Here is a 26191-nt window from a genome sequence, read left to right on the forward strand (position 1 = left end):
TATCATCTCAATATTTTCTCGCTATATCGATATAGAAAAAAAAAAGAATAAAAATTTATACATCTAAAATTCGCTCAGAAGGGATTCCAACAAAAAAAGATGGAGGAGGGATCCACAAAAACTCCAACGCAGCGTTTTAGTCTTCTACTCCACTCACTCGTTAACAGAATAGCAGAGCCCCGCGTAAAAGTTAAGAGAGAGAAATGGAACGTTTATCCGTGTGCGGTTGGACACCTCCAATTTTTCCATTTCAAAAAGCCGTTAAAACTCACCGCCGTCACAAATTCACACTGAAGAATTGCAGAGACAGCACCGGAGAGGATGCTCCTCCCTCCGGTACTTCATCCGCTTTCGCTATTCTCGGCGTCCAGCCAACCTGCTCAGCCACCGACCTTAAAGCCGCTTTCCGCGCCAAAGTATTTATCTTCATTCTTCTTTTTATTAAAGAAAAATTAAATATGGCATTCATTTTTGTATATATATGTTGTTTAATTCAAATTTTTATATTTTGATTGTGAAAAAAAATAGGTCAAGCAGTTTCATCCTGATGTAAATAGGACTGGGAAAGATTCTGATATGATGATTCGCCGTGTAATTCAAGCCTATGAGGTTTTTCTGTATTTAAAGATGCCATTTTTATTTATAAATATTTTTTCTATAATATTTTTCAAGGGAAAAAAAATGGAGTTTTGCTAAAACAGAATAATTGGTGATGATGGTGGTTAATATAATGTGTGCAGATGTTATCTAATTACAGCCGATCGGAGATAATTGAAAGGTAAACTTGGAGTTTGTTTGGTGTGTGTATATATATATATAATTTATCATTTTTGTCCATTTTAAGTTCACATTCTATTATGTTTCTGTTGTTTTTTGCTTCCTTATTGTAATACTTGACAGTTGGTGATGAATTTGTAGGGAATGTGTAGATCCCTTTGATAATCCAGAATGTGAAGCATTTGATGTTTTCATTAACGAGGTTCTTTGTGTTGGAAAAGGTATAAAGCTTTGATTCTTTTTACGATCACATTATAAAGAATGAGCAGCACTTAGAGGGAAAAAAATCTGCAGGTTGTCCATATTCATGTGTACAAAGAGCTCCTCATGCCTTCACTTATGCTTCAACCGGGACGGCAAGAGCAACTTCTCCAGGTTGGTTTAATTATTTCGTTTTGTTTTCGTCTTTGTTTGTAGATACAGGAACAGAAGATGAAACCTATGCTATGGTTTTGAGGATGGTGGAATTGTAGAAGGTGGAATAGGTTGTTAATTTTCTGATTAAAGTCCACTCTGTATGTGTGTTAATAGGAGTTGGGGATGATTACCAAGTTCAGCTTGCAGTTGGTCAGTGCCCAAGAAGTTGCATTCATTATGTTACACCTTTACAGAGAATTATCTTGGAGGAGTTACTTGACAGGTGGTTATTAATTTTCAAGAACAAAAGAAAACTTAACTTGTTTGTTTCTTCCTTGTTTAATCTTTTAATTAACTCTTCCTCTGTGTGGTAACTCTTGATTTTGTAGTATCTTGAACATGCCTTATGACAGTTCAGCCGAGGCGGATTTGCTATACTCGCTTATAGTTAAAGCCAGGTTTGAGAACAATCGGTATCGAAAGCCGAAGAAGCAACCCAAAGCTTCAACACAACATGTAGACTGGTTTTGACTTTGTTTTAGAGCACATATGTTGCTAGCATAGTATCTTCAGTCTTCATAGTCAAACAAAACATGTAGCTGGTTGCCCTGTATTTATAGGGGGAAGAAATTGAAATCCAGAAATGCTGATTTGGGTTGCCTGTAAAAGAGATCATTAAAGTTGCCTTGCTCAAGAAATTATATGCCAGATGCACTCAATTTCAGTGATACGAAAAATGTGTATTTTGTCTTTCTTTCATTTGTTTTCACTAAAAACAGCAGACGTAAAGCAGCAAACGCAACTTCGGTTTGTGCTAGAAAATATTATACACAATACACATTACAATTCAGGAGATAGATCAGAGACAAAGTCTATCTTGAAATGACCCTCATAAATCGATTTAGTGAAGAGAAGATCCCTGCCGCTTGATCAAACAAAGATTGGCCCTGCTCTGACTTCTCGTCTACATTTCCAAATATCATCTGCAAAAGATCAAACCAACGCCATTGAGCTTGTTTATACATTTTGTGTAATCTGTTCAAGTGAAGGGGTTGGCAACAAGTAACTAACCTCAAGTTCTTCGGCATCCGGGCGCCTAATGAGCTCTTTGGCAAGCAGATATCTGTTTGGTCTATCCTTGTCATCATAGAACACCTTCCATGACCTGGTAAACGTGCAGAAACCATAGCACTTAGCGGCCGAAACCATAGACCAAAGAGGCCAATTTAAATGTTAAGAATTTGATATGATGTTTAAATCCCTTACCCTGGATAGCACCTAAAGACAGCACCAGACTGCATAGGCCTCATTGAGTACACCGTTGTAAAAGTGCTGCACAACACAAATGCAGAAAGTAAAAATTAAGAATGACCATATATGAATGCAGAGAGATCAGAATTATACCTCAGAAAGTACCGCCTGAGCTTTCGAACATTAAATCCAACTCCAACATCCTCACTGATGAGACGGGGATTCCACATGATGAGAGGCCTTGGCTGCCAATGCACAAGAAAATGTCGAAAATTATCCTTCCCACTTTGAGATGCTATTCAGTAAGTTTAAGTTAAGAAGGTATGCAACAGTAAGAATCACTAGTTTACCGGATCATCTGAGAGAGTAGATGCAAGCTTCTCTACATATTCCAACATCTGATAATCAGGAACAACCATAACCACAATCTCATCTTCACTCTGTACCGGCTTTCGGTCACTTAAGCTGGATATTAGGGGACAGAAGATTAAGATTAAAGCCACAAATGCGAACCGAAAGTAAGCTTAAGAGAATTCAACTGAAGAGGATGACTAATCAAAGTGAAGACTTAGTGGGATGGTATAAATTACCTGGAGAATCCAAAAGCGGCATCTTTCCACCGGTATTTTAGAAGTGCTGCGGCACCAGCATCAGGAAATATGGCTTTAACTCTCTAACAATTAAATTAGCACAACTTATCAACTGAGATTATTTCTTGGTTAAATATCACTTACTAAAGTTTCCTAACTAAAGAAACATTTTCAACTAACCTGACCACCAGTTTCTTCAATAAGCGTATCCAAGAAAACCCTTGACAATTCCCAGAGCTCAGCTTGTGCACCTTCTTCATCAAGAAATTGCAGCTGGGGGATTAAAAGCTCAACCTGTAACGAAATTACGAAACAAATTGAGCAGACAAGCCAAGAAAATTAAAGAATGTCAACTATGAGACAAGAAAATAATATTCCTATTTCCGCACAAATTTGTTCAAACATGCATCAATCAGATTACATTTTGTTATGGCACGTACTATGGCTCTCAGTCCTCCTGAAGACACAAATGTTGCACTTGCTTCACCAGATTGCCGGACTGCACCCTCCAAGTCAGAAGGCAAGCAGCTAAACCATTAAACAAATTACATCAATGCCTTTCCAAACAATATTATGTAAAAGCATAGATATTGAAGCTTCTTTTAATCTCAATTCAAAATTAACCGCAGCTCAAAGAACACACTTGAATTATTCATTTACATAAAATGGAAATCACCATTTTCCCTCCACAATCAGCCCAATTGTACTTCATATGCACACTAGATTATGAAAGAAAAACTGCATACGACCCAAATTATGAAAGAAATTAAGTCACCTGTCATCTTCTTCCTCCTGTTCACCATCTTCTTCAAATTGCTTCTAGGGTTGGTGGTGTTGTATCTTCAAGATTGTCCTGGGGAGGCTCACCTTGGAACTGTTCAAACTTGGCACAAATTCTTGATGAGCTAGAAGGCCAAGCTTTGGTGACTGAAATCCCATTGCACCCATTAAAGATAGAGTGAGAATAAGATAAGGGCAGTTGTGTGGTTGAGGTTGAGGTTGAGTTGGATATTGAAGAAGGGGAGCAGAAGTAAAACAAGCAGTTCGGGGATGTGGAAGCCATGAATGACGAACTTAGCCACTGGAAAAGTAGTTATAGGAGCGAAGTTACAGAGATTTTTATGTTTTATTAGATATAAATTTATTTATTTGTTTTGTGATTCAGTGCAGATCTTTATGGGGAATTAGGAAGAAAACCAATCAAGGCCTAACAAAATTGCACCTCTTATTAATTTTCATATTAATAAACGACGTGAATGTTGCATCGTAGTTATAAATAAGTCGACGTCAAACTATGCGTCGTTTTTCCTTCTCACCGATTGGGCCAATTGGGCCCTTTATGGCCCAGTGAGAAGATTTTGATAGCCGTTAGAAAGAAAGAGCTCCTTCCATTTAAACCGACGGCTGTGATTCACTCAATTTCAAATTCAACGCAATCAAAACCCTACCCTGACAAACACCTCCGGTCCTAAAACAATCAACGCTCTCTCTCTCTCTCTCTCTCTCTCTCTCTAGCTATCAGAGGTCTTCGTCAAGAATTCTCAGCCATCCCTCACTCTCACTCTCCCTCTAGAATTCACATTCTTGCTCTGATTCGCCATGGAGGGTAATCTCTCTCTCTCTCTCTCTCTCTCTCTCTCATGATTTCTTGTTTTTTTTAATTTTCCTAAATCCTTGTTCAAACGGTGTAATAATGACGAATTTTGCTTCTTTTCTTCAGATCAAATGGTGGAAATGATCCCTGAAAGTTGCGACCATGTTGTTCCAGATCACGATTCCAAGCCTTCTTCAACCTCCGAAACAAGTACGTGTTCTTGTTTTGTTTTATTAATTTTCCGATTTCGTTTTTCTTCTCCTCCTCTTTTATTCTCTAATTCCTAATTTTGAAATGAAAAGGAAAAAAAAGATGAAATGTTACTTTTTTTAGAATCCGATAAAGGTTTGTGTTTTTTCCCCACTTTTCTAGTTTCAAAATTGCAAGAAAATGTTGAATTTGAGGTTTTGTTTATTTTAAAGTCGAATTTGAGGTTGAATGCGATTATTACTGATTTTTATTATTATTATTTTATTTTCAGTCCTAGAGAATGTAAAATTGGGAAATTTTCTGATTAGATTTAATCTTTTATGTTTCCAGTTAAAACCCTAGAAGCTGCGACATGCGAGTTGAACAGTTATGTCAGCGACAAAGGTGTGTATTTTCTACAACTCTTGATTTTTTATATATTTAAACTAAAGATTGTAATGATTTCAACTGAACTGTGATATTACAGATGTAAAATTAGTAGTTGAAATGACATTAAAAAAAACTAAGGTGCACTATAAATTCTTGATTTTTTTTTTTTCTTTCTTTGATTTGCATGTTTGAGTTTTGATGAGTGGTTCACCAGGCTTTAAACCTTAATCTTCATATCCATTATAACATTTTCTCAGCAACTAGACGGCTAACACCCACTCTCTCATGGTACATATACATATTGCTTCTGCAACGTGTTTAATGATTTAGAATTTATTTCAGGTATTGCTACACAAGAAGTTGAGGGTTCTGATTTGGTTGATGAGAGTAGTGAGTCAAATGGAACTCAAGAAGCTTCGTCATATCAGGGACAGACCCTTCCAATTTTGCAGAAGATCATTGATTTGAGTGCCAAAATTCAGGTAATTTTTTAAATATAGCATCCTGTATTTCAATTTGCTTCTAGGAAATCTTAGAAAGTTATTGAAAGCATTTGTATATTCTTTTCCTTTTAAATTATAATGATTGACTGCCACAGGGTGAAATGTGGGTGGAACGAATTTATAAAAAGTTTTTGTTTTCACTGTTTTACGGCTAACATTCTAATTCATCTTTTATATTGCACTTTTTTTTCAGGATTTAAAGAAAGACCATACTGTCTTGTCTGATCAAGTCAAGCTCACTACACATTCCTTTCCAGACCCTGAAGTTTTAAACACTATTCAGCTGCTAAGTGAGCCTTTTGCATTGATCACTCATGATTATTTACCAACTTTCCTTTCTCTTTGATTGAAATCGGTTGTTGCTGGCTCTCTAGGTATGGAACATGAACTTTTAAAGAAGAAGTACCTTGATGAGTCCTCTGAGCGGAAGCGACTTTACAATGAAGTAATCGAGCTTAAAGGAAACATCAGGGTTTTCTGCAGATGTAGACCTTTGAATCCAAATGAAATTTCAACTGGATCTAGTTCCGTTATTGAATTCGAATCCTCCTTAGATAATGAGCTCCAGGTCATTTGCTCTGATTCCTCAAAAAAGCAGTTCAAGTTTGACCATGTGTTCAGACCTGAGGACAACCAAGGTATATAAGAAGTCATACTGATTTGCAATGCATGGTTTAATACTCCACAGTTGATTGTTACGATGAATAAATTATAAACACATTTTGTATCACTGATGCTGAGTTTTTTAAATATGCAGAGGCTGTTTTTGCTCAAACTAAACCCATTGTGACTTCAGTATTGGATGGCTTTAATGTCTGCATTTTTGCCTATGGACAAACTGGGACTGGTAAGACTTTTACAATGGAGGGAACCCCTGAAAATAGGGGTGTTAACTACAGGACTCTGGAGGAGTTGTTTCGGATTTCAAAAGACAGAGGTGGTTTCATGAGATATGAATTATGTGTTAGCATGCTGGAGGTTTATAATGAGAAGATAAGGGACCTCTTGGTCGATAGCACCAATCAACCAACAAAGAAGTGAGTTTTCTTTTGCTTAAATTTTAATTGAGTAGGCTTTGCTACCTTTCATACAGAAAATTTATTTGAATCAAGTATCAACATGCACTTGGCTGTTCTTAAGACGTTGAAGAACCAAAAAATGATTGCCCTCTGGGTTTAAATTCTTCTGAAGAAATGTTGCAACTGGCTGACCTTTTTTCTTTGAAGACGTAATATTGTTTTATCTATTGGCGTCTTAAGATGTTGAAGAACCAAATATGATTGCCCTCTGGGTTTAACTTCTTCTAAAGAAATAATTGTAACTGGCTGACTTTTTTTTCTTTGAAGAGGTAATATTGTTTTATCTATTGGCATCTTAAGAATCTCAATTAGAGGATATAATGTTGAGTCATAATACATATTGTGTTATGTGAACAAAGGTTGGAAATAAAGCAAGTTGCAGAGGGAACCATAGATGTTCCAGGACTTGTTGAAGCGCATGTTTATGGCTTTGAAGAGATGTGGGAACTTTTGAAGTCTGGAAGCCGAGCTAGATCTGTTGGATCTACCAGTGCTAATGAGCTGAGCAGCCGTTCTCACTGGTATTTTTCATACTCCTAATTTCCTAAATTCTATATTTTCAGACTCTAGTTTGTTTCTCTACCAGATCACATGCAAAATGGATCAAGATTGCCCGTAAACACTACATGCAAAATCACATGTACTCTTACTATTTCAAATCAGAGTGAACATACAGTTTTTCCTTATATGATTGTAATGAGTTCAAGTTTCTTTTCTGTAGCTTGTTGCGAGTGACTGTTAAGGGGGAGAACTTGATAAATGGGCAGAGGACTAGGAGTCAACTTTGGCTAGTAGACTTGGCTGGTAGTGAGCGTGTGGGGAGGATTGATGTTGAAGGTGAAAGACTGAAGGAATCTCAGTTTATAAACAAATCTCTCTCAGCCCTTGGTGATGTTATCTCATCCCTTGCATCTAAAACAGCCCACATTCCTTACAGGCATCTCTCTCTCTCTCTCTCTCTCTCTCTCTCTCTCATGTTCACATTTGCTTACTGTATCTAAATTTGTGTTCGTTTGCAAAAACCAGGAATTCAAAGCTGACTCATATGCTACAGAGTTCTCTAGGTGAGCCTTTGTAGTAGTATTTTACTTAATGTGAGTGGCTTCTCTAATTTGGTTCTACATGCATGATGTTGATTGAAATTTAACTTGCAGGAGGAGATTGCAAAACCTTGATGTTTGTCCAGATCAGCCCAAGTGCCTCAGATCTTGGAGAGACACTATGTTCCTTGAATTTTGCCAGTCCGGGGAATAGAGAGTGGCCCTGCTCGCAAACAGGCAGACCTCACTGAGCTATTCAAGTACAAACAAATGGTATGTTATAGTAATTTAACCCTTTACTTTATTCTTTCTTCTCTTGGTTTCAAATTATAAAAATATTTAGATTTCCAATGTAACAGGCAGAAAAGGCTAAGCAAGATGAGAAGGAAACAAAAAAACTACAGGATGGCTTACAGTCTTTGCAGTTGAGGCTTGCTGCAAGAGAACACATCTGCAGAAATCTACAAGAAAAGGTATTCCATTCTCAATACAACTCAAAGAGACAACTTTCCCCTGAGTTTTGGGAAGTTGATTTATCTTACTGAGTTTTTAATTTTATTTTTTATTAGTGTATTCATAGATTAACAACTACATTTGTCCATAATAGGTTCGAGACCTTGAGAACCAATTGGGAGAGGAAAGGAAGACAAGACTGAAACAGGAAGACTAGAGCTTTTGCAGCTGCTTCTCATCAGTCTTCAGCATCATCATTTCGGAAACAAGCAGCCCAGAAGACTGCTGTAGAGAAGAAGCCACCGTTGGCTCCTTCAAAATCGAGGCTACCTCTGCGAAGAATTACCAACTTCATGCCCCCAGCTTTACCACCCAAAAAACCCAGCTGTACAACTTCTGTTGTCCCATCTTCAATGGATGGCAAAGAAAACATTTCCACAACATTGGCAGGAAGAAACCAAAAAAGCCTAATTTTACCAAGACGAATCTCCATTGCTGTCAGACCTCCAACTACAACAACCTCGCAGATTCTTCAGCCTAAGAGACGGGTTTCCATTGCTACCTATCGCCCTGAGCCAAACTCTCACATGACAACGCCCCTCCATACTTCTGCCTCTCGATTTAACAATTGCAGACAGTCATTCATGAGGGATCCACGAAAGGCACGGTATTCCAGGCTGTTCTCTCCAATGCCTGAGTTGACAACAGAAGCTGAGACAACACCAGCTACCATGAGGAGGAGCAGTAAGTTCATGAGTAGTCCCCCGGCACAGCTTGGCTCAGCAAAGGAGAGGCATCCAACAGCTGTTGCATTACAGCGGAAACCAGTAATTTGGAGTCCGCTCAAGTTGAGAGGCATGAAAAATAACAGAAGGCCATCACTGTTACTGCCTTCCCGAGTTTCTTATGAGATGCAATGAATCAAGTAGTCACTGTCTATATTTTCAAACACCTTGGAACAGTAAATCCTTTTTCTTTTCTTTTTTTGTTATTTACCTGTTAACTTCTGGGATAGTGTTGCAATTGTATGCTTCTTGCTTACCACCAATCATTCTTATTTTCCCTACAAAGTTTTCGAGCATTTCTTAGTATTGCCTTGTTAAATGAAATTTGAGATTTCAAGAAGTCATGAGCCAATTCCTTTATAAATTAGAATATTGATTGAACTGAGAAAATATGAAAACCCTTCTGCCACGACATCACATCTGCAGTCTGAATATGTATAGAATTCAAATCTAGTAATGAAAAGGGATCATTCAAAAGAAGGGAAATTAATTATATTCATATGAAAGGGGAAAATGAATCATTGAAAGGGGAAAATGAATTTAAATTGTGAGACTGATATGCAATATGGTTCAAATTCGAGCACGGTGTCCATGGTGGTTGATGGACTGTAGCTGCACAATGACTAAAGTAAGAAAGGGTACCGACCGTTAGATCTATGCGTAATAACAGCTTCACCCTTTTAAAAGAGGAAAAATTTGCGGCTAAATTGAAACCAAAAGTAGCCGTTTTCATTGGATAAATTCGACCGTTGGACTCCATCAAAGAAACATAACAAAAGATCCGTTACCAAAGTGTTCTGCTTCTAGACCCGTTTGACTTTTCAGTTCCGGAGACAAACTGCGAAAGCCAAAAAGGAACCAAAGAGAGGAGGAGAGAGAGAGAGAGTAAATGAAAGAAACCCATTTCATGGGTATTTAGAGAGAGAGAGAGAGAGAGAGAGAGAGAGATCGATCTTTGAGACCCACTTAGTGTTTCTCTTTCAAGTGAAAATGGTTGCGAGAACCCCACCAAAGCAGAGGAAAATGGTAGCCCCTCTGAATCCTGTTTTGCTCAGAGAAACAGTGAAGAAGGTAAACTACATGAAATTTTTTCTTAGAGAGAAATAAAAGCTCTCCGCTACTTGGTTTCCAACAGCACAGCATTCTCTTTTCTCTGAGACCAACTCTTGAATTGAAAGTTCAGTTCATTTTTTATACATTTCCTTCACTTTCCCAGCAGCAAAGCACCATATTTGGTGGAAGTTGAATCTGTGGGAATTTCTTGTCTTTTGAAGTAATTTTTGTTATTTTGTGGGTTTGTGAAGGTGGATAGATGCATGGCTCGGTTGCAGGAGCTACAGTACACAGTTTCAGGTGGTACAAAGGTGATCTCCGGAGTGAGTCTCAGCCCTCGCAGTACTAGAGGTTATCTAAGGACTAGCCTCCGATGCAAACAAGAAACTGCAAGGTAAGAATCTGATTTGAATTTGATTTGTATCATTAATTCTCAGCCTTTGATTTTGATTTGAACTCTTTGGTTAGTTTTGGTCAATTTTGATATGTGAACTCAAATGGGTCTTTTGCTTTATGAAGGATTAAAGGTTCTGCCCCTAGGAAATCTCCTGTTGGGAAGTTTCCAGCAAATGCAGGAGGTAACTCTCTCTCTATCTTTCTCTCTCTGAAATCATAGATTGGTCCAAATGGGTTTCTAATTTTGAATTCAAAGTTTCTTTTTTTCCTTTCTAACCTCATTTTGGAAACCAAATAGAGCAAATTGGGCAATAACTTCATTGTTATTTACATTCAGGGGAGTGGCAGAGAATGTCATTGCCGGCAATGCTGGTAGGTGAAACAGTCGGAGAAATTCTACAAGCAAGTCAATTTGCAAGAGAAATAGTAGCAGCAGTTGGTAGTAAAACCAAGAAAACCACTGTGGAAGACCCCAAAACCCCATTGACCCAACAGAGGAAACAGAGGCAACTCCCTGAAAACACAGAACTCAGGGCCAGAAGGAAGAAGGAGAAGCACAACAAATCTCAATCCTTTCAATCAGAATCAGGTTCCCCAATACTCCAACGGGCCCGTTCTCGAATCAATTTCAAGGTTTCACCTCCAAACAAGAGAGAAGTATTGAAAGAAAACAACAGATACTTGGCAAACAGAGTGTCTCCCAAGAATAGGCCATGGGCTAGAAAGAGTGTTTTATTTCCCAACCCTTTGTTTTTGTCCTCAGATCCTTCTTCTTGTTCACAGAATCAGCAGAAGTTTTGCAGGACAAGGTCACCAATCATTGGTAGAAATGAAAATAATAATAAGCCACGGATTCAGACTCCACACAAGTTCTTAATCAAGTCTCCACCTTCAGCTTCCAAGTTTCAAGTCAAGATTAAGAGCCCTCCATTGGTTTCTTCTCTTTCTCCAACAAAAATAGCCAAGAAGTCTCCCAAGATGTCAACTGCCTCGAAACTGCGCCGGTCATTTTCGCCGTCGAGATTGGCAACTAGATTGGTGTCTCCATTGAAGAGCAGAAAGAGTGTGCAAAAGAGTGAGGGAGTAGTAATGCGTGGTTTGAAACAGCGTCCAACTTGCTCATTGCCATTGGGAATTTCAGCTCGGAGAATTTAAACATGTTAATGATTATAGATAATATATGCACAACGGCTTGGTTTGGATTGAATTGTGTTTGGTGTTTTAAGATATTTCCTCAATGTCCATAGTGTTCCATTAGTTTGGATTATTTCTTGCTTAAGGATGCAAATTTGTCATTCCATTCTTTCATGTAAAAGGTTGAGAGAAGTATGTGCAATGGAGGATACCTAACAATTATCATGTGTAATTGTTTTTTTATATTCAAATGCACATCATCATCCTAACTCTGAATATTCCTAAAAATGGAGTAATCTAATAGGTAGACAGTCATTCTGATTCCTTAATTAGGAGATTGAAAAAAGATTGTTAGACTGAAGAATCACACACACAATATGTAAGATGGACGAGTACTTCTACACTCAGCAGTTTCTTTGGCTGCATTCATCTTTCCTTGTGGCATTATTTTGAATTATTATGTACTGACTAAAATCTTAAAAGACAACTTAATTATTAACAATGATAGCACGCGAGGGTAATGTTAATTGGCCAGGGCAATGATCTCGTTTGGTTGCATCAAAGTTTGAATTCCTTTTTCCAATTAATTTTGAGTAATTTACACTATTATATTTTTTTTTAAGGACAAAATATAAAGCCTACGTAATGGGAAAAAAAACAAACCCAGATACAAATGCATTCTTGAGAAAAGAAAAGTAATAATATTGTTTGATTTTTTTAATTACTCTCATTTTGTTGGGTCGGTGAAATTCGTATAAAAGGCCCATATCATAACCGGGCAAATACGAAAAATGGCCTCTCAAATCACTCCACAATGAGATCTGACTTCCAATTCCAAGCGATTAAGCGAGAGAGCGAGCTAGAGAGTCCGAGGGAGTAGAGAATCCCTAGGTTCCGTCGCTTGCGTCTCTGAGCAGATGACATTCGAGAATGGAGCCCCATGGCAAAATACGAACCCTAAATCATTTTCATTGCCTTGTCCGGATCCGGATCCGGATCCGAACAAGGCAATGATTTAGGGTTTCGGATGGTGCAAAGAGAATAGTGAGATCGTTGGTCTCTGCGTCGACGATGAAGATGACAACAATCCAGAACGTAGCCATGTCGCGCGGATCAGGATCTGTCTCAGATTACGGTAAGAGTCTGAATCGATGATTTAAACCCTAATTTTGAGTGCTAGATTTACACTAGTAGCAAGAATCCATTTCATACCTGTTTGGAGAAAAAGAAAAGGTTCAATTTCCCCTATGTAGGCAGTTTTTGACTATTTTTTAATCGGAATATTTTGATTAATTTAACCTAGTTATTCTACTGATGTAAAATACATGAAATTTTTGTTCATATATATATGTCTAACTTTGTTTTTACTTAGCCTCTGTGCTTTATATTTAAACAGTTACAACCATTGTTAGCCTCCGAACAAGGCAATGATTTAGGGTTTCGGATGGTGCAAAGAGAATAGTGAGATCGTTGGTCTCTGCGTCGACGATGAAGATGACAACAATCCAGAACGTAGCCATGTCGCGCGGATCAGGATCTGTCTCAGATTACGGTAAGAGTCTGAATCGATGATTTAAACCCTAATTTTGAGTGCTAGATTTACACTAGTAGCAAGAATCCATTTCATACCTGTTTGGAGAAAAAGAAAAGGTTCAATTTCCCCTATGTAGGCAGTTTTTGACTATTTTTTAATCGGAATATTTTGATTAATTTAACCTAGTTATTCTACTGATGTAAAATACATGAAATTTTTGTTCATATATATATGTCTAACTTTGTTTTTACTTAGCCTCTGTGCTTTATATTTAAACAGTTACAACCATTGTTAAGTTGATTGAAAACGAGCATTCGGTTTTCAATTTGTCTATGGAACATGCACGAATAACTCCCTAGGGTATTTTGCGCTTTAGGTTTTCATTTTATAAGTTGGACAGTTTTTAGTTCTATTCAGTTTAGGGCTTGAGAGTTATATGGATTACTTTTTAAATCTCTGTAGATTCTATTATGGAGCTCGCCTCATATGATGTGGTGGTTTGCCGGCCTTCTGGTCAATGATGCTTATAATGCATGAAGTCTCACATTTTGATGTCCAGTCGTGCATCCAAGCAGGTTATCTTACCTGACGGTCATGCATCCACTTTTAGCACACCCATTCTCTTTCCCACACCTTAGTTTATCTCTTGGTACGGTGACTGTCATCGTAATCAACATGCTTGGCTTCTGTTTGATGCGTCTAGTACATGTGTGTGTGTATATATATACGAATCATTAGTGGCTGGCATTTTTACATTTCTATGCACAAAATTGATTTGGTAATGAGAAAAGCCCCGTTATATTCTTGCCAGACTTTAGTTTTCCCCCCTGTTTTTCTTTGTGGCTCTTATTCCTTATTGATGAATGTGCAGGTCATACATTTAACTGAGCTCACTCAGCCTCATTGACATTCGAGTTTGGTTATGGGATGTTACATTTTACAGATGGGTTTCCTTCAAACAGTGTAGCAGTTGCTTAACCTTGTTTCACTGGTTTCTTTCCTGCCTCTATAATGCATTCGTTCTTCCTTTTCTTCTTGCTCAACTAAAGTTTCTTGTTTAATAAAAAAAACTTTTAAAAATTGTGAAGCATGAAACGTGATATCATTTGGTTTTACATTACTTGATTTTTCTTTGGGTCGATATCCAAGTGTGTGTTACTTTATTCTACATCGACTTACTTCTCTCTTTGGTCTTGCAGGCGTTTTTCAAATTTCCGTCATTGTTTGCAGTTTCTTTTCCGCATTGCATGGTCTCTGTTTGTGTGTGTGTGTGTGTGTGTGTCTCTCTCTCTCTCTCTCTCTCTCTCTCTCTTGTCTCATCCGTCTCCTCTTATCTCCTTTCATATGTTTCGGTTGAGGCGGTAGGAAAATGAAGGCAACGGATGAAACCCAAATGGGAAAGAGGATTGGAGTTGAAGCACGGCTGGCATGGTTTTTCCAAGTGTTTTTTAATCTCTTTTTTGTTTTAGTTTGTTTTAGGTTCTATGATTAAGTATTTCGATTTTTTATTTTTTAGTTTCAATTTGCAGTCGATATTTTAATTTCTTTTAATATGGAAACTTCATTACATGTTAGGAGTTAAACACTGGATGACTGAATGGTCGGCCCCATAATTCCCATTAGGTCCAGTAAGTCCCAGTAGGTCCGATTCCGTGTTTCAGTATCATCAAATTTTCTCTAGTATTGTTGATGGCAGATCCATTCACTGTTACGAACTCATTATTTTAAACATTGGGTCGATTGATACAAAAATTTAATTTCGTAAAATCAAATTTGATATAACTGGCTCAATATTTCACCACTAGAGTCATAAACTTGCATTAAATAGGCCCCAAAGCTCCGGAAGTGGGTCCCTACAAGTGAAATTTTACCAGTAAAGAAGGCCCAGACATCCAATTACATGAAATTCCGCGCGTATGTGGGCCCAACAACCCGACAACGGGCCAATAAATTGAATACAGGCTCACTAACTTGAAAGCAGGCCCAATATGGGCCCAATAACTTGAGAAAAGGCTCCAATAACGCTTAAAATAGGCCCAGAACTCGGCCCAGTAACTTGGAAAATGGCCAACAAATCGGCCCAATAACGCCCAAAAGGTCTATTTTGTCGTTTCTGGACCGTTACATGGGCCTCTTTTGTCGTTTATATACCATAAATGGGCCTATTTTGTCGTTTTCTGGGCTGGATTGGGCCCTATTTTGTCGTTTCTGAGGGCTTGAATGGGCCTAATTTGTCTTTTCTAAGGCCCTTATTGGGCCTATTTTGTCGTTTCTGAGGCTTTTATTGGGCCTATTTTGTCGTTTCTGAGGACTTAATGGGCCTACTTTGTCGTTTTATGGTACTATATTGCGCCTAATTTGTCGTTTCCTGACCCTATTGGGCCTTTTTTGTCGTTTATGAGGACTTTACTGGGCCTATTTTGTCTTTTCTAAGGACTTTACTGGGCCTACTTTGTCGTTTTATGGTACTATATTGGGCCTAATGTGTCTTTTCTAAGGCCTTTACTGGGCCTATGTTGTCGTTTCTGGCCCGATATAGCCTATTTTGTCTTTTATGAAGTTTTAACTGGGCCTATTTTGTCGTTTTGTGGCCCTGTATTGGACCTATTTTGTCGTTTATATCCCTTCAATGGGCCTATTTTGTTGTTTTCTGACTCCAATTGGGCCTATTTTGTCGTTTCTGAGGCCTTTACTGGGTCTATTTTGTAGTTTCCTTTGCCTTCATTGGGTCTATTTTGTCGTTTTCGTAGTCAATTGGGCTAATTTTGTCTTTTATGAAGCGTCGATTGGGCCAACTTTGTCTTTTGAGCGGCCCTAATGGGCCTCATTTTGTCGTTGCCTAAGTTTAATTGGGCTTATTTTATAGTTCGTATGCAGATACAGCTTACAGTGGGCCTATTTTATCGTCCGTGGGCCTTTTAGTTGACCTATTTGGTGATTACTGGGCCTTCCAATATGAAAAGGCCGGGAAACTGTCCAAATAATTGTTACCTGCTAAAGATGTATGCAGCCGTATTAATGTCATATTTCCATATCATGCAATTGTTTTTACCTGCTATCTAATTGTTTTTGTTTTCAGTAATTCATTGTCCTTATTCATTATATGAGCTGAAAAAATTATAAAATTATAAAAGAAACGCGCGCGCACACAAAATAGCATTCCGTGCTGTTCAAGATCCCAAGCCTTCTCAGCAGCAACCTTCGCTTCATCTTAAACAAACCCGTGCCTTCTCGGCAGGGACCTTTTTGCATTTTCAATCTTTACATAAGGGCTGTTCAAAAAAGGCAGACAACAACCAAATTAATTCATATAAACAGAAGCATAGCTGCAGAAAAGAATATCAAGTATTCAAAAAAATACAGATGGATAAAATACACTAAGGTGTAAATTTCTTGGGCCAAAATTGCGGAAGTACTGATTTGATATCAGAAATACTAGTTCCCAAATTGCAATTGCTGGGGGTGTAACCGAAAAGTTTGGGCCTAGACAAAGGTAACAATAAGTACCCAGCAGCCAAGCCAACTAGCTAAAATGAGGCCCACAGCAAACACAACATATAAAATAAACCTGAACAGAGGAAGACTATACAATGTAATATAAGATAAGAATCCTATTACTAAGACTGAAAAAGAAGATCCCTCAAGGGTATTTTCATAATATACTTACAATATTATAGTTAGTTTAGTATATATTTTTTCATCCCCACAAACAAGACGTTAACCTTAAGGCACAAGCCTTTTAGAACACTTGTAGCAGCCTCTAGTAATAACTAACACAGTTACACCTCATCAAAATCTATTATGATTTTAAGCATGAATTCGACGTAGCATACAAAACTATGACCATTATCATATTCAGGCTGCTATAGCCCATATTGTACTGCAAGCAAACCCACTTATTTGCCACAGCATTCATCATAACTTTAAAACTTCACTTCCTAGATATTCTGAAGCTACTTAACACATTGCTTTCTAATATTCTAAAGCTCTCTTGCTTACTCTAACAAAGTAAACATACAAAACATAGAATTGCAGCTAAAACATACCATGCAACAAACAAGTTACACAATTTAAACACAAGTACAAATACGATTCCATGTGTGTTTTGCTTCGCAGTGAGAAACCACACTAGTAATAATGCATGAAAGAGACCTTTTTCTAAAAGGATTAAAAGGACCATGCCAACTTTGGCCATTGACGAAAGCCATTCGCTTTTGCCACACATAATTTATACGCACCTTATGAATTGTCATGTTCCCCAACACTTAAGCGTTCTAATTGAGAAATTCAGCACAGTCCAAATTAAAACTTTCAATTCCGAACAAGAAACCAATCAATTAAAGAACCACAAATTCAAACATTCACCTGAAGATCTTCGCTGGAAGTGGAAGCTATGCAATGAATGGGTCTGAAGATGCTTCTCTTTACGCAACCCAGCCATGGTCTCGGAAATCGAGGCCGATCACAAGCTTCTGCGATCTAAAACAAGGTAGTAAAATGAAATGATAAATTAGGGTTAGGGTTAGGATTTGAGACATGCTAGAGATTGACGAATTTAAAAAAAGGGTGTGAGATTTACATTTCATGCAAATTTCTCGCAGACCGAGAGCACCAAGGCCGACGACGACGGTTCGTATGCACAAATTTCTTCGATCTAAAACAAGGTAAAATGAAATGGTAAATTAGGGTTAGGGATAGGGATAGGTTAGGATTTGAGATGTGCTAGAGATTGACGAATTCAAAGAAGAGAGTAAGAGATTTACGCTACGCTTTCCAAGATTTCATGCAAATTTCTCGCAGATCCCTCGTGATGCGAACACCAAGGGCGACGACGACGACGGTTCGTATGCTGGCCTCCCTAGAAACCTCCATCTTCGAATCGTTAATCCATATCGGCCTCCCACGTCCTCCATTTAGCAGCGAAATCTCAGAATCTCCAATGGAAATGAGCCGACGTCTCTAGATCGAGATAGTTCAGCAGAGAAGTCTCTCTCAGTCTCAGATCAAAATATCAGAAGAGACCTCAGATAAGGCGCAAGTCGAACGAATGATCAAATTATAAGGCACAGGCTACGTTGTGATTTATTCGGGTCGGGTCTCATCGGTCTTCTTGTGGATTAAGCCCATTCATTCCGTATTGTTATGTCAAGTATCGGGCCATACCACAGCCTTCTCTTTTTATCCTCTACGGTGCAGAGTCTACACTCCTTAATAATCGTCCAATTCGGTGCAGATTTATTATTGGATTGTTGGATTCAACCTCTCATTGTAACCCCTCATTTTAAAAGCTCTCCGTCTTCTATGATATCTGGGCCCCTCGCTGTTTGAGTTTTGAGGTAACATCTCATTATACATGGGTTTGGGATAAAACTCAAATTCAACTATATTAGTTGCTGCTGTATGCACAACACCAGAAATTACACACAGGAAACGATTTTGTAATCCATTAATCACAAGAACAAAAAACACACACAAAAACAGTGGCATCAAGTTCTTGTATACTATCTATCTAGCCTGTGCCATAGATCCAGATTACTACATCAATAATACAATTTATATGCACTGTATGATTCCCCCCCAACCCCCAAAAAGAATCTATATATTTATATCCAACAACTTGAGATCATTGCTTTATGCAGCCCTGCTTGCAATCACTAGCTTGGCCTTTGATAGAACATACAAGGGCATCATTATAGGTTGCACAATGAGGAATTGAACCGGATGCAGCAGCACTGCTGTTTCCCGCATGGAGAGGATGGAGCTGGTAAACTGGAGCACCAGGTATATTTGTCTCCAAAACTCCAACTCCAAAGGATGAATTCCCCAAGGAAAGATACAACTACCATCTTAAGGACCAGCTCACATACTTCATTTGCCTGGAGATGCAAACCTAGTTCGCTCTCTCTGCCTATTTAAAGCTCGATCCTTTGGAGATGATGATTTCCCTCCTACACCTGCTTGCCGCATCATCTCTGCAAAAGCAAAGAAAACTGATAACACCACCATTTGACTTAAGTGACAGTCACCAAACTACATATAAGATGGTTTGTATTTTTATATTTTTTGTACACTTTATGCATTTTCCCTAGATTATTTAATACTAAACTTCAGACATGTTATGTTACATTTATCTAGATATAATCTTTGTGGGCACATCAAAATCCAAGCAGAATCCTACAAGTTCCACACTATTTATACCAATCAAATAATATATATAGTTGGAATTTGAAACCAGAAGAGGAAAAGAAACATCTACCTCGCTTTCTCTCGAGCTCTTGATCAAGCTCTTCTTTCCACTTCCTCTCTCTCTCAGAGAAGCTCATACTGCGAGTACTATCATATATCAGATGTTACTCAAAAGAGTGGAGAGCAAAGAAAAAGAAAAAAAGATCGAATTACATGAACCAGAATGCATGAACTAACCTTGGACTACCTGGCTCTTGCTGTCCATCAACTACAAGACCTTTCAAATTACTGAGTGGAGGTGATGGCATGTCCTGTGCAGTTTGATCATTTCCATTGCCAATATTTGATACACACCTGCCATTACTCCCAGGGCTTCCAGAACTAAGAGCATCAGCTACTGCAGATGGGGTACCAATTGGACCCCGACTAGGCGATCTGCTTTTGGGAGGTAATTTCAAGTACCTTGAGGTGGTTTCATCAGGCGAGTTATCCAAAAAATTTGGAGAGCACACTACATTCAGGCTGTTGTAGAACTCTTCATATAATGGTGTTTGCAGTCTTTTCAGTTCTAGAGCCTGAGATTTTGATCAATGGCATAGTTCAGAATTAATCAAGTCCAAACCGAAATCTAAAAAAACATGACTGCAAGATAGTTTCATAAACCTTTAATTTCAGCTTTCCATAATAATGTCAGCATGCATGGCATGGCTAAGTGTTTGGTTATTTAACTCTTCCTCCAAGACACATACCCATCCATACCCATGTCCCGTAACATAGAAGACAAATAATTCTAACTCCAACCAAAACAGTACCTTCTCATCCAAAAAAGCCGTAATTTTTAATTCAGTAAGTTCATCATCCTCCTCTGCAAGTGATGTTCCGCAAGGAAATGAAAAGTCTTTTTCTCCCTCTCCAATAGTTCCAGAGCGGCTGGCAGGAAAATCCATTTGGTGATTTGTATCCAGATTCATTCCATTTTGTTCTGTTTCTGAACTTCCACCAAATTTGCACCCCAACTCATCAGTGGGCTCGCACATTGGGTTAAAGCTCTAACATAACAGAATAGCATGCAAACAGTTAGTTTCTGAATTTCTTGACTGCTTAAAACTTATCCAAATCTTGAGGGCACAAATTCAATTACCTTAAGGTTGTCGGGCATCAAAGAAGAACCGAGCTTTGCTTCGCCCACCATAGTACCGTATTTGTCATCAATCTGACACATATCATCATCACTGCTGTTTCCTCCCCAAACATTTCTACTTCCCAACAACTTGTTAGGATGTATGGTTGAGTGTTGCAAACTACCCAAATTACACATATCATCTGAATCAGGGCAGGTTGACATCTCGCTGGCAACAAAATTGATGCTACCATGTCAAAAGCCTGTAAAAAAATTATAGCACACATTCTCTGATTTTACAAGTTCCAAAGAAGCATAATTGTACTACTTACAAGATGTGTAGGTTTGTAGAATATGATGGAGATGGGACTTCAGATTCTGCCTGATGATAGCAAATTAAGCGTCACTCAAAATATTTAATGGTGAAAAACAACCGCAATATTGTACAACCTCATTCATTACCATGACGGAATTACGAAAAACAGGATGAGGTTCCATATGTTGCCCAGTTACAAATGGATGCTGCAGGTAGTTGTAAGAGTAGAAGTGTAAGAACTTGATAAGATAAGGGTTGACTTGGGCTTCGCCAACAGAAAACACAAAAAAAAATTACACTGGAAGCAAACGATTTACAAGATATAAAGAAACTCCGTTGTGTAAAGAAAACATTAATGAGATTTAAATTACCTGAAGCAACTCAGACGCCACTGGCCTCAAATTTGGTTCCCTGCCACAAGACCAAAATAAACATAAATTCAAAGAAAATAAATACATAAATTGAGCCATTCCTCTGTCTCTCTACCTAAAACATGAATGTTATTGATTGCTCCACAAGAATCATATTTATAGTTTAATGGAACAGATAAATGCAACACATATCTAGGAGAGTTTGAATCCAAATAGAAATAATGTAAAGAAGACAACATTAGCATACTTTTGCAGGCATTTTAGCAAAAAATCTTTCGCCTCAAAGGAAAGATGCTCAGGGATTGGTGGATGAGACTTTGTTGTCCCTATATGGAAGAGAGCAGCAACCTAGAAAAACATGCCGTTAGTGCAACAAGCAGGAGGGAAAACTTTATTATAAGACTTAAAGAATTAGCAGATTAATTACCTCTTGGTACTGTTGGCTCCAAGGAGGCTTTCCTGTTGCCATCTCAATCACAGTACATCCAACACTCCATATATCAGCAGAGCTGCAGAGTTATTCTCATATATCAGCATTCTTTACTTATCCAAGAAATATGGAATAGATAATGCAAAATTGCAATCATTGTCTAGGAAGAACTACCAGCAATACACCTCCTGAAGTGAATCAATACTCTAACCCAAGATAATACAGAAATGACATGTCATGATCGAATAGCATGCCTGAAATCAAATAGATGCTAATATTGTGCTTACAAGCTATGACCAGTCTGAAGAATAACTTCAGGAGCCATCCAGTATGGTGTACCCTTCATAGACTTAGCACCAGAAATAGTTGCCTACAACAACGCATTGCTCAATTAGATAGGCCATGCATTATAGAAGTAACCATGCATAATAGATACTGCACGTCTAAATAGAAATGAAGGAAATAAATGTCTGTACCAGCTCAACGACCTGTTTGGATGCCCCAAAATCTGCAAGTTTAATGCATCCTTTATTATCAACAAGGATATTTGCTCCCTGAAAGTTAATATGAGATACATATTAACCGTTTACAAAGAAAACATCAGGAAAGGTGATTGACAATTTTATACATGCCGCAGGTGAGGAGTACCTTAATGTCCCTATGCATGATTCCATTTTTGTGCAAATATTCTAGTCCCAGTAACAACTGCTTGGTGTATGTTCTTATTACCTGCTCAAACAGATTGTATAAGTTTAGCATTCAAAAGACCTACAAAATGCAAAGTTAGTCGTCAAGGACTTACAGCCTCAGGGAAAGATCCAAATTTCCCCAGAAGCGATGATATGGACCCACCAGGGACAAATTCCAACAGAATATTCAAGGTTTCCTCCTCCCTCACTGTACCTAAATATCTCTAAGAAACCAAAACAAAGTACAAGGTCAGAAAATCAATAGACTCCAAGAGTTTATATCGACGAAAGACAACTTACCACAATGTTTGGATGGGACAGATTTTTTAGAAGCTTCACTTCTTCCTCAAGCTCCTTCATGTGAGCCTACTTATAGCATTAAAATCATTAATGGGCGAATTAATAGCAACTAAAAAGATATGATATCAATTGTCATACTTGGCAAAATCTTCAGAAAATGTTTTAGATGTCTAAATAATAAGAAATATTGGAGATTAAAAATTAAGTGTACAAAAATTTATATATAGATCAGAATACATTACATTAGTCATACACAATAAGCACTCATACACCTCTTGCACCTCATTCACTCATACACAAGCCCAAACACCTAACATAGAGGGCAGCTATCCACTCACAATCACTTCCTATGCACACTCATCGACTTAGAGTAACACTTACGTTCTCTCACAAATTAATGGCATCCGAGATTCACCACATCATGGGCATGCACAAGAATGGAGCTAAGCTTCCTTTTATGGAAACAATGGTTCTGGAAACTGTCTGCAAACCTTCTCAAAAGTTCTAGCATATTTGACAATACGACCTATCCAATTTTGTGATGTGCATTAAACAAAGGGAGAGGTGGTGAAGAGTCAGTGCTGATTCTCAGCATCACAATCATCACATGCAACGGCATATATCACTTTAAAAACTTAGCTGTATAGTAAAACAAGAATTCAATTCAAACCTGTGTTTTCTCCTTTGAAGCACTATTTGCTGCAATAAGAACCTGTGAAAGAACCAGCACACATCAAAATTATATTCTGAACCAAATCCCAGACTGAACTAGCTATGGAAATCGTAAAGTGAAATCAAGGAAAATCCAGATAGAGTTGATACTCCAGCATGATTCAAAAATCAAACTCAGAACAAAAATTTAACCAAAACCTGCGAGAATTAACAAAATCAACTCCAAAACTAAAATTGGAGGAAAACCCAAATTTTGAGAGCTAACAAGAAACGGCTCCAGCACCAGCTCCAGATCAAATCCATATAATCAACATAAAAACAAATGAAATTGAAACCCAGAAAAAATAAAATAACAAGCCAAATAAGTCAAATTGACACTCAAAGACCAAACTTAAACAAAATCCAGAAGGAATGACCAGCCGTAAAGAACAAAAGAAAACTCCAAAACCCAAAAATAAGGCCTAAAACAGCAGAAAACCAATAGATAATATGGACCTGTTTAACAGCAAGAAGTTCTCCAGAACCAAGATTCATCCCCATGTAGACACGGCCAAAGGCACCGCAACCGATCAACTCGCCCTTGCGCCATCGGATCGGAGGGGCATTGTCTTTGGGCATTGAAGGCAATGGCGGCGAGGGTTTTGAGAAGACTCTGGATTTTCGAATGCAGGAATTGATCTTGTCCACTAGGGTTACTGGGGACTCTTCGGTGTCTGATGCTGTACGGAACACCAGTGATCGACGAACTGATCCGAATATGTCTTGCATTTGTCTGTGTGTGTGTGTGTGTGTGTGTGTGAGAGAGAGAGAGAGAGAGAGTTGAGAGAGAGTGTGTGAGAGCGTCGCGTTCTGCTATTGGGATTTCATTTGGTCGGTAAAAGGGAGTGAGAAAACTTGTGGGAGAGAGAGAGAGAGAGAGAGAGAGAGGAGGGAAAAAGGCGGAGGAGTATATTTTAAAAACTAAAATAAGATAAAAGTAATAGTGCTTGGCTAGTGGCCTGGCCTATAGAACAAGTGAGAAAATTATACCTTACACTACAGATTATTTTTTCTTGTTGAATTTTTACTATGTAGTTAAGTATTTTATTATGTGTTCGAATTTCCCTCTTTTAATATTGGTTTTTTAAAACATCCCTCTTTTGACATCGCTCGTTGTAAAAAAAATCATAAAAATAAATAAAAGTAAACCTCAAAAGTTATTCAAGCCCCGGAAAAGTTACTAGGTAAGCAATGGCCGGGTCGGTTTGCTTTCTATATGGGAGCATGTCATCATGGTCGATTAATTTTTATTTATCTTTTGGGTTATTTGTAGCAATAGTTCCTCAATTATACTCGTAGTTACATTTGGATCACTGAACTCAATTATTAATTGCAGAGGTCACTCAAATATGTGTTTTGTTACACCACTAGTCCTTCCATCAAGTTATGTTAAATTTTCTGTCAAAAGTAATGGTAAATTAGGAAATTCATCCACAACCCTCTCTTTCCTCCACAACTTCAAAATTTGTAAATTTGTAAATTCGGAAATTCGAATTTAATATCAAATAATAAAAATTCCTACATATCTGCTGCACAAAACTTCAAAACCCACCAACCCCTCTTCCCTCTCAACCTCTCAATGGTTTGCAAACTGACGGCGAACCGAGTCTAAGAAAGATTCCTCTTGTGCCGAACCTATGGTCCAACCTTCCATTCTTGTTTGCTTCCTCGGGGAGGTCCAAAGATTCATCATTTCAGCACTTATCCTTTTTCATTTTTGTTTCAAAAGTCTACAAAATTTAGCACCCATGAGTCAGATTTAGTGGCTTTTGCAAAAGGGTCGGATTTTAAATTGGTGTATTTGAATTGGGTTCGAAGATTATAGAAGATCGATGTGATTTAGGAGAAGGGTTGGTCTGAAGGTAAAATGAGAGATCTTGAATTTGTTTTCTGGTTTGAAGGTATTTATTATGAATATTTGAAAATATTCTTGTTGCTGTGCGGCATCTTTTTAATTGAATTTTTTGGTGTCAACAAAGATTGGGTTACGGCAATGGAGGGTTGTGGATGAATTTCTGAATTTCTCCTCACCTTTGACAGAAAATTTAATAGAATTTGACGGAATGACTAATGGTGCAACACAACACCTAATTGTGTGACGTCTACAATTAATAATTGAGTTCAGTGACCTAAATATAAATACGGGTATAGTTGAGGGACCATTACTGCGAATAACCCTTATCTTTTTGTATTTCTCATAACATAGAATACAAGATTTATAATATATATATATATATATATATACAGAGAGCTTCCATTGAGGGATCCCTCAAATAAGCTTATTTGAGGGACACCTCTTGTAGGCCTCATTCCGGATTGTATTTCACTAATCCAAACCGTCTATTTTATACATACTCATTCAAAGATCATTCTCTACAAAAAATTACTTGAATCCGATATCATTTGACAACTCATTTGAGTTATAGAAATTTTAGCATTTTCTTGAAGTATCGTGTTCATTGATTTTGTAAGACACAATTGGATGTCGAAACGGTTTCCGATTTGTCTAATTTTTTGTAAGGATGATCTATGAATGAAGAACTTAAAAATAGATGGTTCGGATCATTGGGAAAAAATTTGTAGGGTCCCTTAAAAGGCGTCCTCAAATAAAATTATTTGAGGATCCCTCAATAGAAGGAAACTGTATATATATATATATATATATTTAAATATTTGTGAGTGCTACTTAGCTAATCATTGATTGATTGAAATTACAGAAATGGTCCTACATGGAGAAGGGACACCTAGGCCCATATATGTTCAACCCATTTCCAAGTTGGGCTGGGCTTATTGTAATAAATGAGGCCGCCTTGAGTCAAACATTCAACTCCATCATAATCTTCTTCTTTAGGAACCCAATTAACCCAATACTTTAATCGACCCAACAAATTATGAAAATAGAGTTTCACTATTATGACCAATATAATGGGCCAAATTATAAAT

At 37.9% G+C, this 26191-nt stretch overlaps 5 protein-coding genes and 2 long non-coding RNA genes across 11 annotated transcripts; 4 read left to right on the forward strand and 3 right to left on the reverse strand.

Annotated features, from left to right (window-relative positions):
- Positions 1–109: 109 nt before the first annotated feature.
- LOC103344636 (Chaperone DnaJ-domain superfamily protein) lies at positions 110–1871 on the forward strand. Its single transcript, XM_008248247.3, has 7 exons — positions 110–416; positions 529–609; positions 741–778; positions 919–998; positions 1072–1152; positions 1309–1417; positions 1524–1871. Exons 1-7 carry the CDS (start codon positions 204–206, stop codon positions 1663–1665), a joined length of 744 nt encoding a protein of 247 aa, XP_008246469.2. The 5' UTR covers positions 110–203; the 3' UTR covers positions 1666–1871.
- LOC103344637 (DUF1995 domain protein, putative (DUF1995)) lies at positions 1854–4126 on the reverse strand. The gene is given in 10 exon segments (XM_008248248.2): positions 1854–2117; positions 2206–2299; positions 2401–2466; positions 2539–2630; positions 2736–2850; positions 2976–3058; positions 3156–3269; positions 3416–3503; positions 3751–3786; positions 3788–4126. Coding segments are annotated over 10 exon segments (1050 nt in total). The 5' UTR covers positions 4039–4126; the 3' UTR covers positions 1854–2006.
- A 272-nt stretch (positions 4127–4398) lies between these two features.
- Positions 4399–9293, forward strand: LOC103344638 (P-loop containing nucleoside triphosphate hydrolases superfamily protein). Its single transcript, XM_008248249.2, is given in 15 exon segments — positions 4399–4581; positions 4696–4779; positions 5110–5163; positions 5491–5630; positions 5845–5941; positions 6026–6289; positions 6409–6688; positions 7090–7251; positions 7452–7667; positions 7757–7794; positions 7885–7969; positions 7971–8043; positions 8130–8243; positions 8378–8434; positions 8436–9293. Coding segments are annotated over 15 exon segments (2379 nt in total). The 5' UTR covers positions 4399–4574; the 3' UTR covers positions 9144–9293.
- Positions 9294–9816: 523 nt separating this feature from the next.
- ATN (cyclin family) lies at positions 9817–11819 on the forward strand. Its single transcript, XM_008248250.3, has 4 exons — positions 9817–10079; positions 10313–10455; positions 10581–10639; positions 10795–11819. The coding sequence occupies exons 1-4, from the start codon at positions 9999–10001 to the stop codon at positions 11610–11612; spliced, it is 1101 nt and encodes a 366-aa protein (XP_008246472.3). The 5' UTR covers positions 9817–9998; the 3' UTR covers positions 11613–11819.
- Positions 11820–12349: 530 nt separating this feature from the next.
- On the forward strand, positions 12350–14854 carry LOC107881005 (uncharacterized). 2 transcript variants are annotated; one of them, XR_016127294.1, is made up of 4 exons: positions 12350–12726; positions 12964–13143; positions 13997–14116; positions 14325–14854. It is a non-coding gene; the product is annotated as an uncharacterized LOC107881005 (long non-coding RNA). The 2 variants fall into 2 exon arrangements; XR_016127295.1 differs by having other exon boundaries at positions 12353–12726; positions 12988–13143.
- Positions 14855–16133: 1279 nt separating this feature from the next.
- LOC103344640 (uncharacterized) lies at positions 16134–18291 on the reverse strand. The gene is made up of 4 exons (XR_515104.3): positions 17889–18291; positions 17705–17779; positions 17491–17604; positions 16134–16397 (listed from the first exon to the last, which is right to left on the reverse strand). It is a non-coding gene; the product is annotated as an uncharacterized LOC103344640 (long non-coding RNA).
- A 251-nt stretch (positions 18292–18542) lies between these two features.
- Positions 18543–24055, reverse strand: LOC103344641 (mitogen-activated protein kinase kinase kinase ANP1). 4 transcript variants are annotated; one of them, XM_089054021.1, is made up of 17 exons: positions 23705–24055; positions 23208–23249; positions 22538–22603; positions 22351–22461; positions 22197–22277; positions 22037–22102; positions 21836–21918; positions 21546–21627; positions 21366–21466; positions 21119–21158; positions 20894–20953; positions 20764–20813; positions 20453–20660; positions 20124–20360; positions 19549–19886; positions 19382–19458; positions 18543–19097 (listed from the first exon to the last, which is right to left on the reverse strand). In XM_089054021.1, exons 1-17 carry the CDS (start codon positions 23975–23977, stop codon positions 18994–18996), a joined length of 2019 nt encoding a protein of 672 aa, XP_088910147.1. In that variant the 5' UTR covers positions 23978–24055; the 3' UTR covers positions 18543–18993. The 4 variants fall into 4 exon arrangements, with proteins under 4 accessions (XP_088910147.1, XP_008246474.1, XP_008246473.1 ...); XM_008248252.2 differs by having other exon boundaries at positions 19382–19449; positions 22025–22102; XM_008248251.2 differs by having other exon boundaries at positions 22025–22102.
- Positions 24056–26191: the final 2136 nt, after the last annotated feature.

The sequence above is a fragment of the Prunus mume genome, linkage group LG1, assembly GCF_029339155.1.
Source record: "Prunus mume cultivar Tortuosa linkage group LG1, ASM2933915v1, whole genome shotgun sequence".
NCBI classification, from domain to species: Eukaryota; Viridiplantae; Streptophyta; class Magnoliopsida; order Rosales; family Rosaceae; genus Prunus; species Prunus mume.

Bases quoted from the DNA above. Each gene is read 5' to 3' on its own strand.
- LOC103344636 (XM_008248247.3), top strand. From the start codon at position 204: ATGGAACGTTTATCCGTGTGCGGTTGGACACCTCCAATTTTTCCATTT. The intron at 417-528 runs GTATTTATCTTC...GAAAAAAAATAG, and splicing joins AAGCCGCTTTCCGCGCCAAA to GTCAAGCAGTTTCATCCTGA. The intron at 1,418-1,523 runs GTGGTTATTAAT...TTGATTTTGTAG, and splicing joins TTGGAGGAGTTACTTGACAG to TATCTTGAACATGCCTTATG.
- ATN (XM_008248250.3), top strand. From the start codon at position 9,999: ATGGTTGCGAGAACCCCACCAAAGCAGAGGAAAATGGTAGCCCCTCTG. The intron at 10,080-10,312 runs GTAAACTACATG...GGGTTTGTGAAG, and splicing joins TCAGAGAAACAGTGAAGAAG to GTGGATAGATGCATGGCTCG. The intron at 10,640-10,794 runs GTAACTCTCTCT...ATTTACATTCAG, and splicing joins GTTTCCAGCAAATGCAGGAG to GGGAGTGGCAGAGAATGTCA.
- LOC103344641 (XM_008248251.2), bottom strand. From the start codon at position 23,977: ATGCAAGACATATTCGGATCAGTTCGTCGATCACTGGTGTTCCGTACA. The intron at 22,278-22,350 runs GTAAGTCCTTGA...CTGTTTGAGCAG, and splicing joins TTGGATCTTTCCCTGAGGCT to GTAATAAGAACATACACCAA. The intron at 20,661-20,763 runs GTAAGTAGTACA...TTTTGTTGCCAG, and splicing joins TCTACAAACCTACACATCTT to CGAGATGTCAACCTGCCCTG.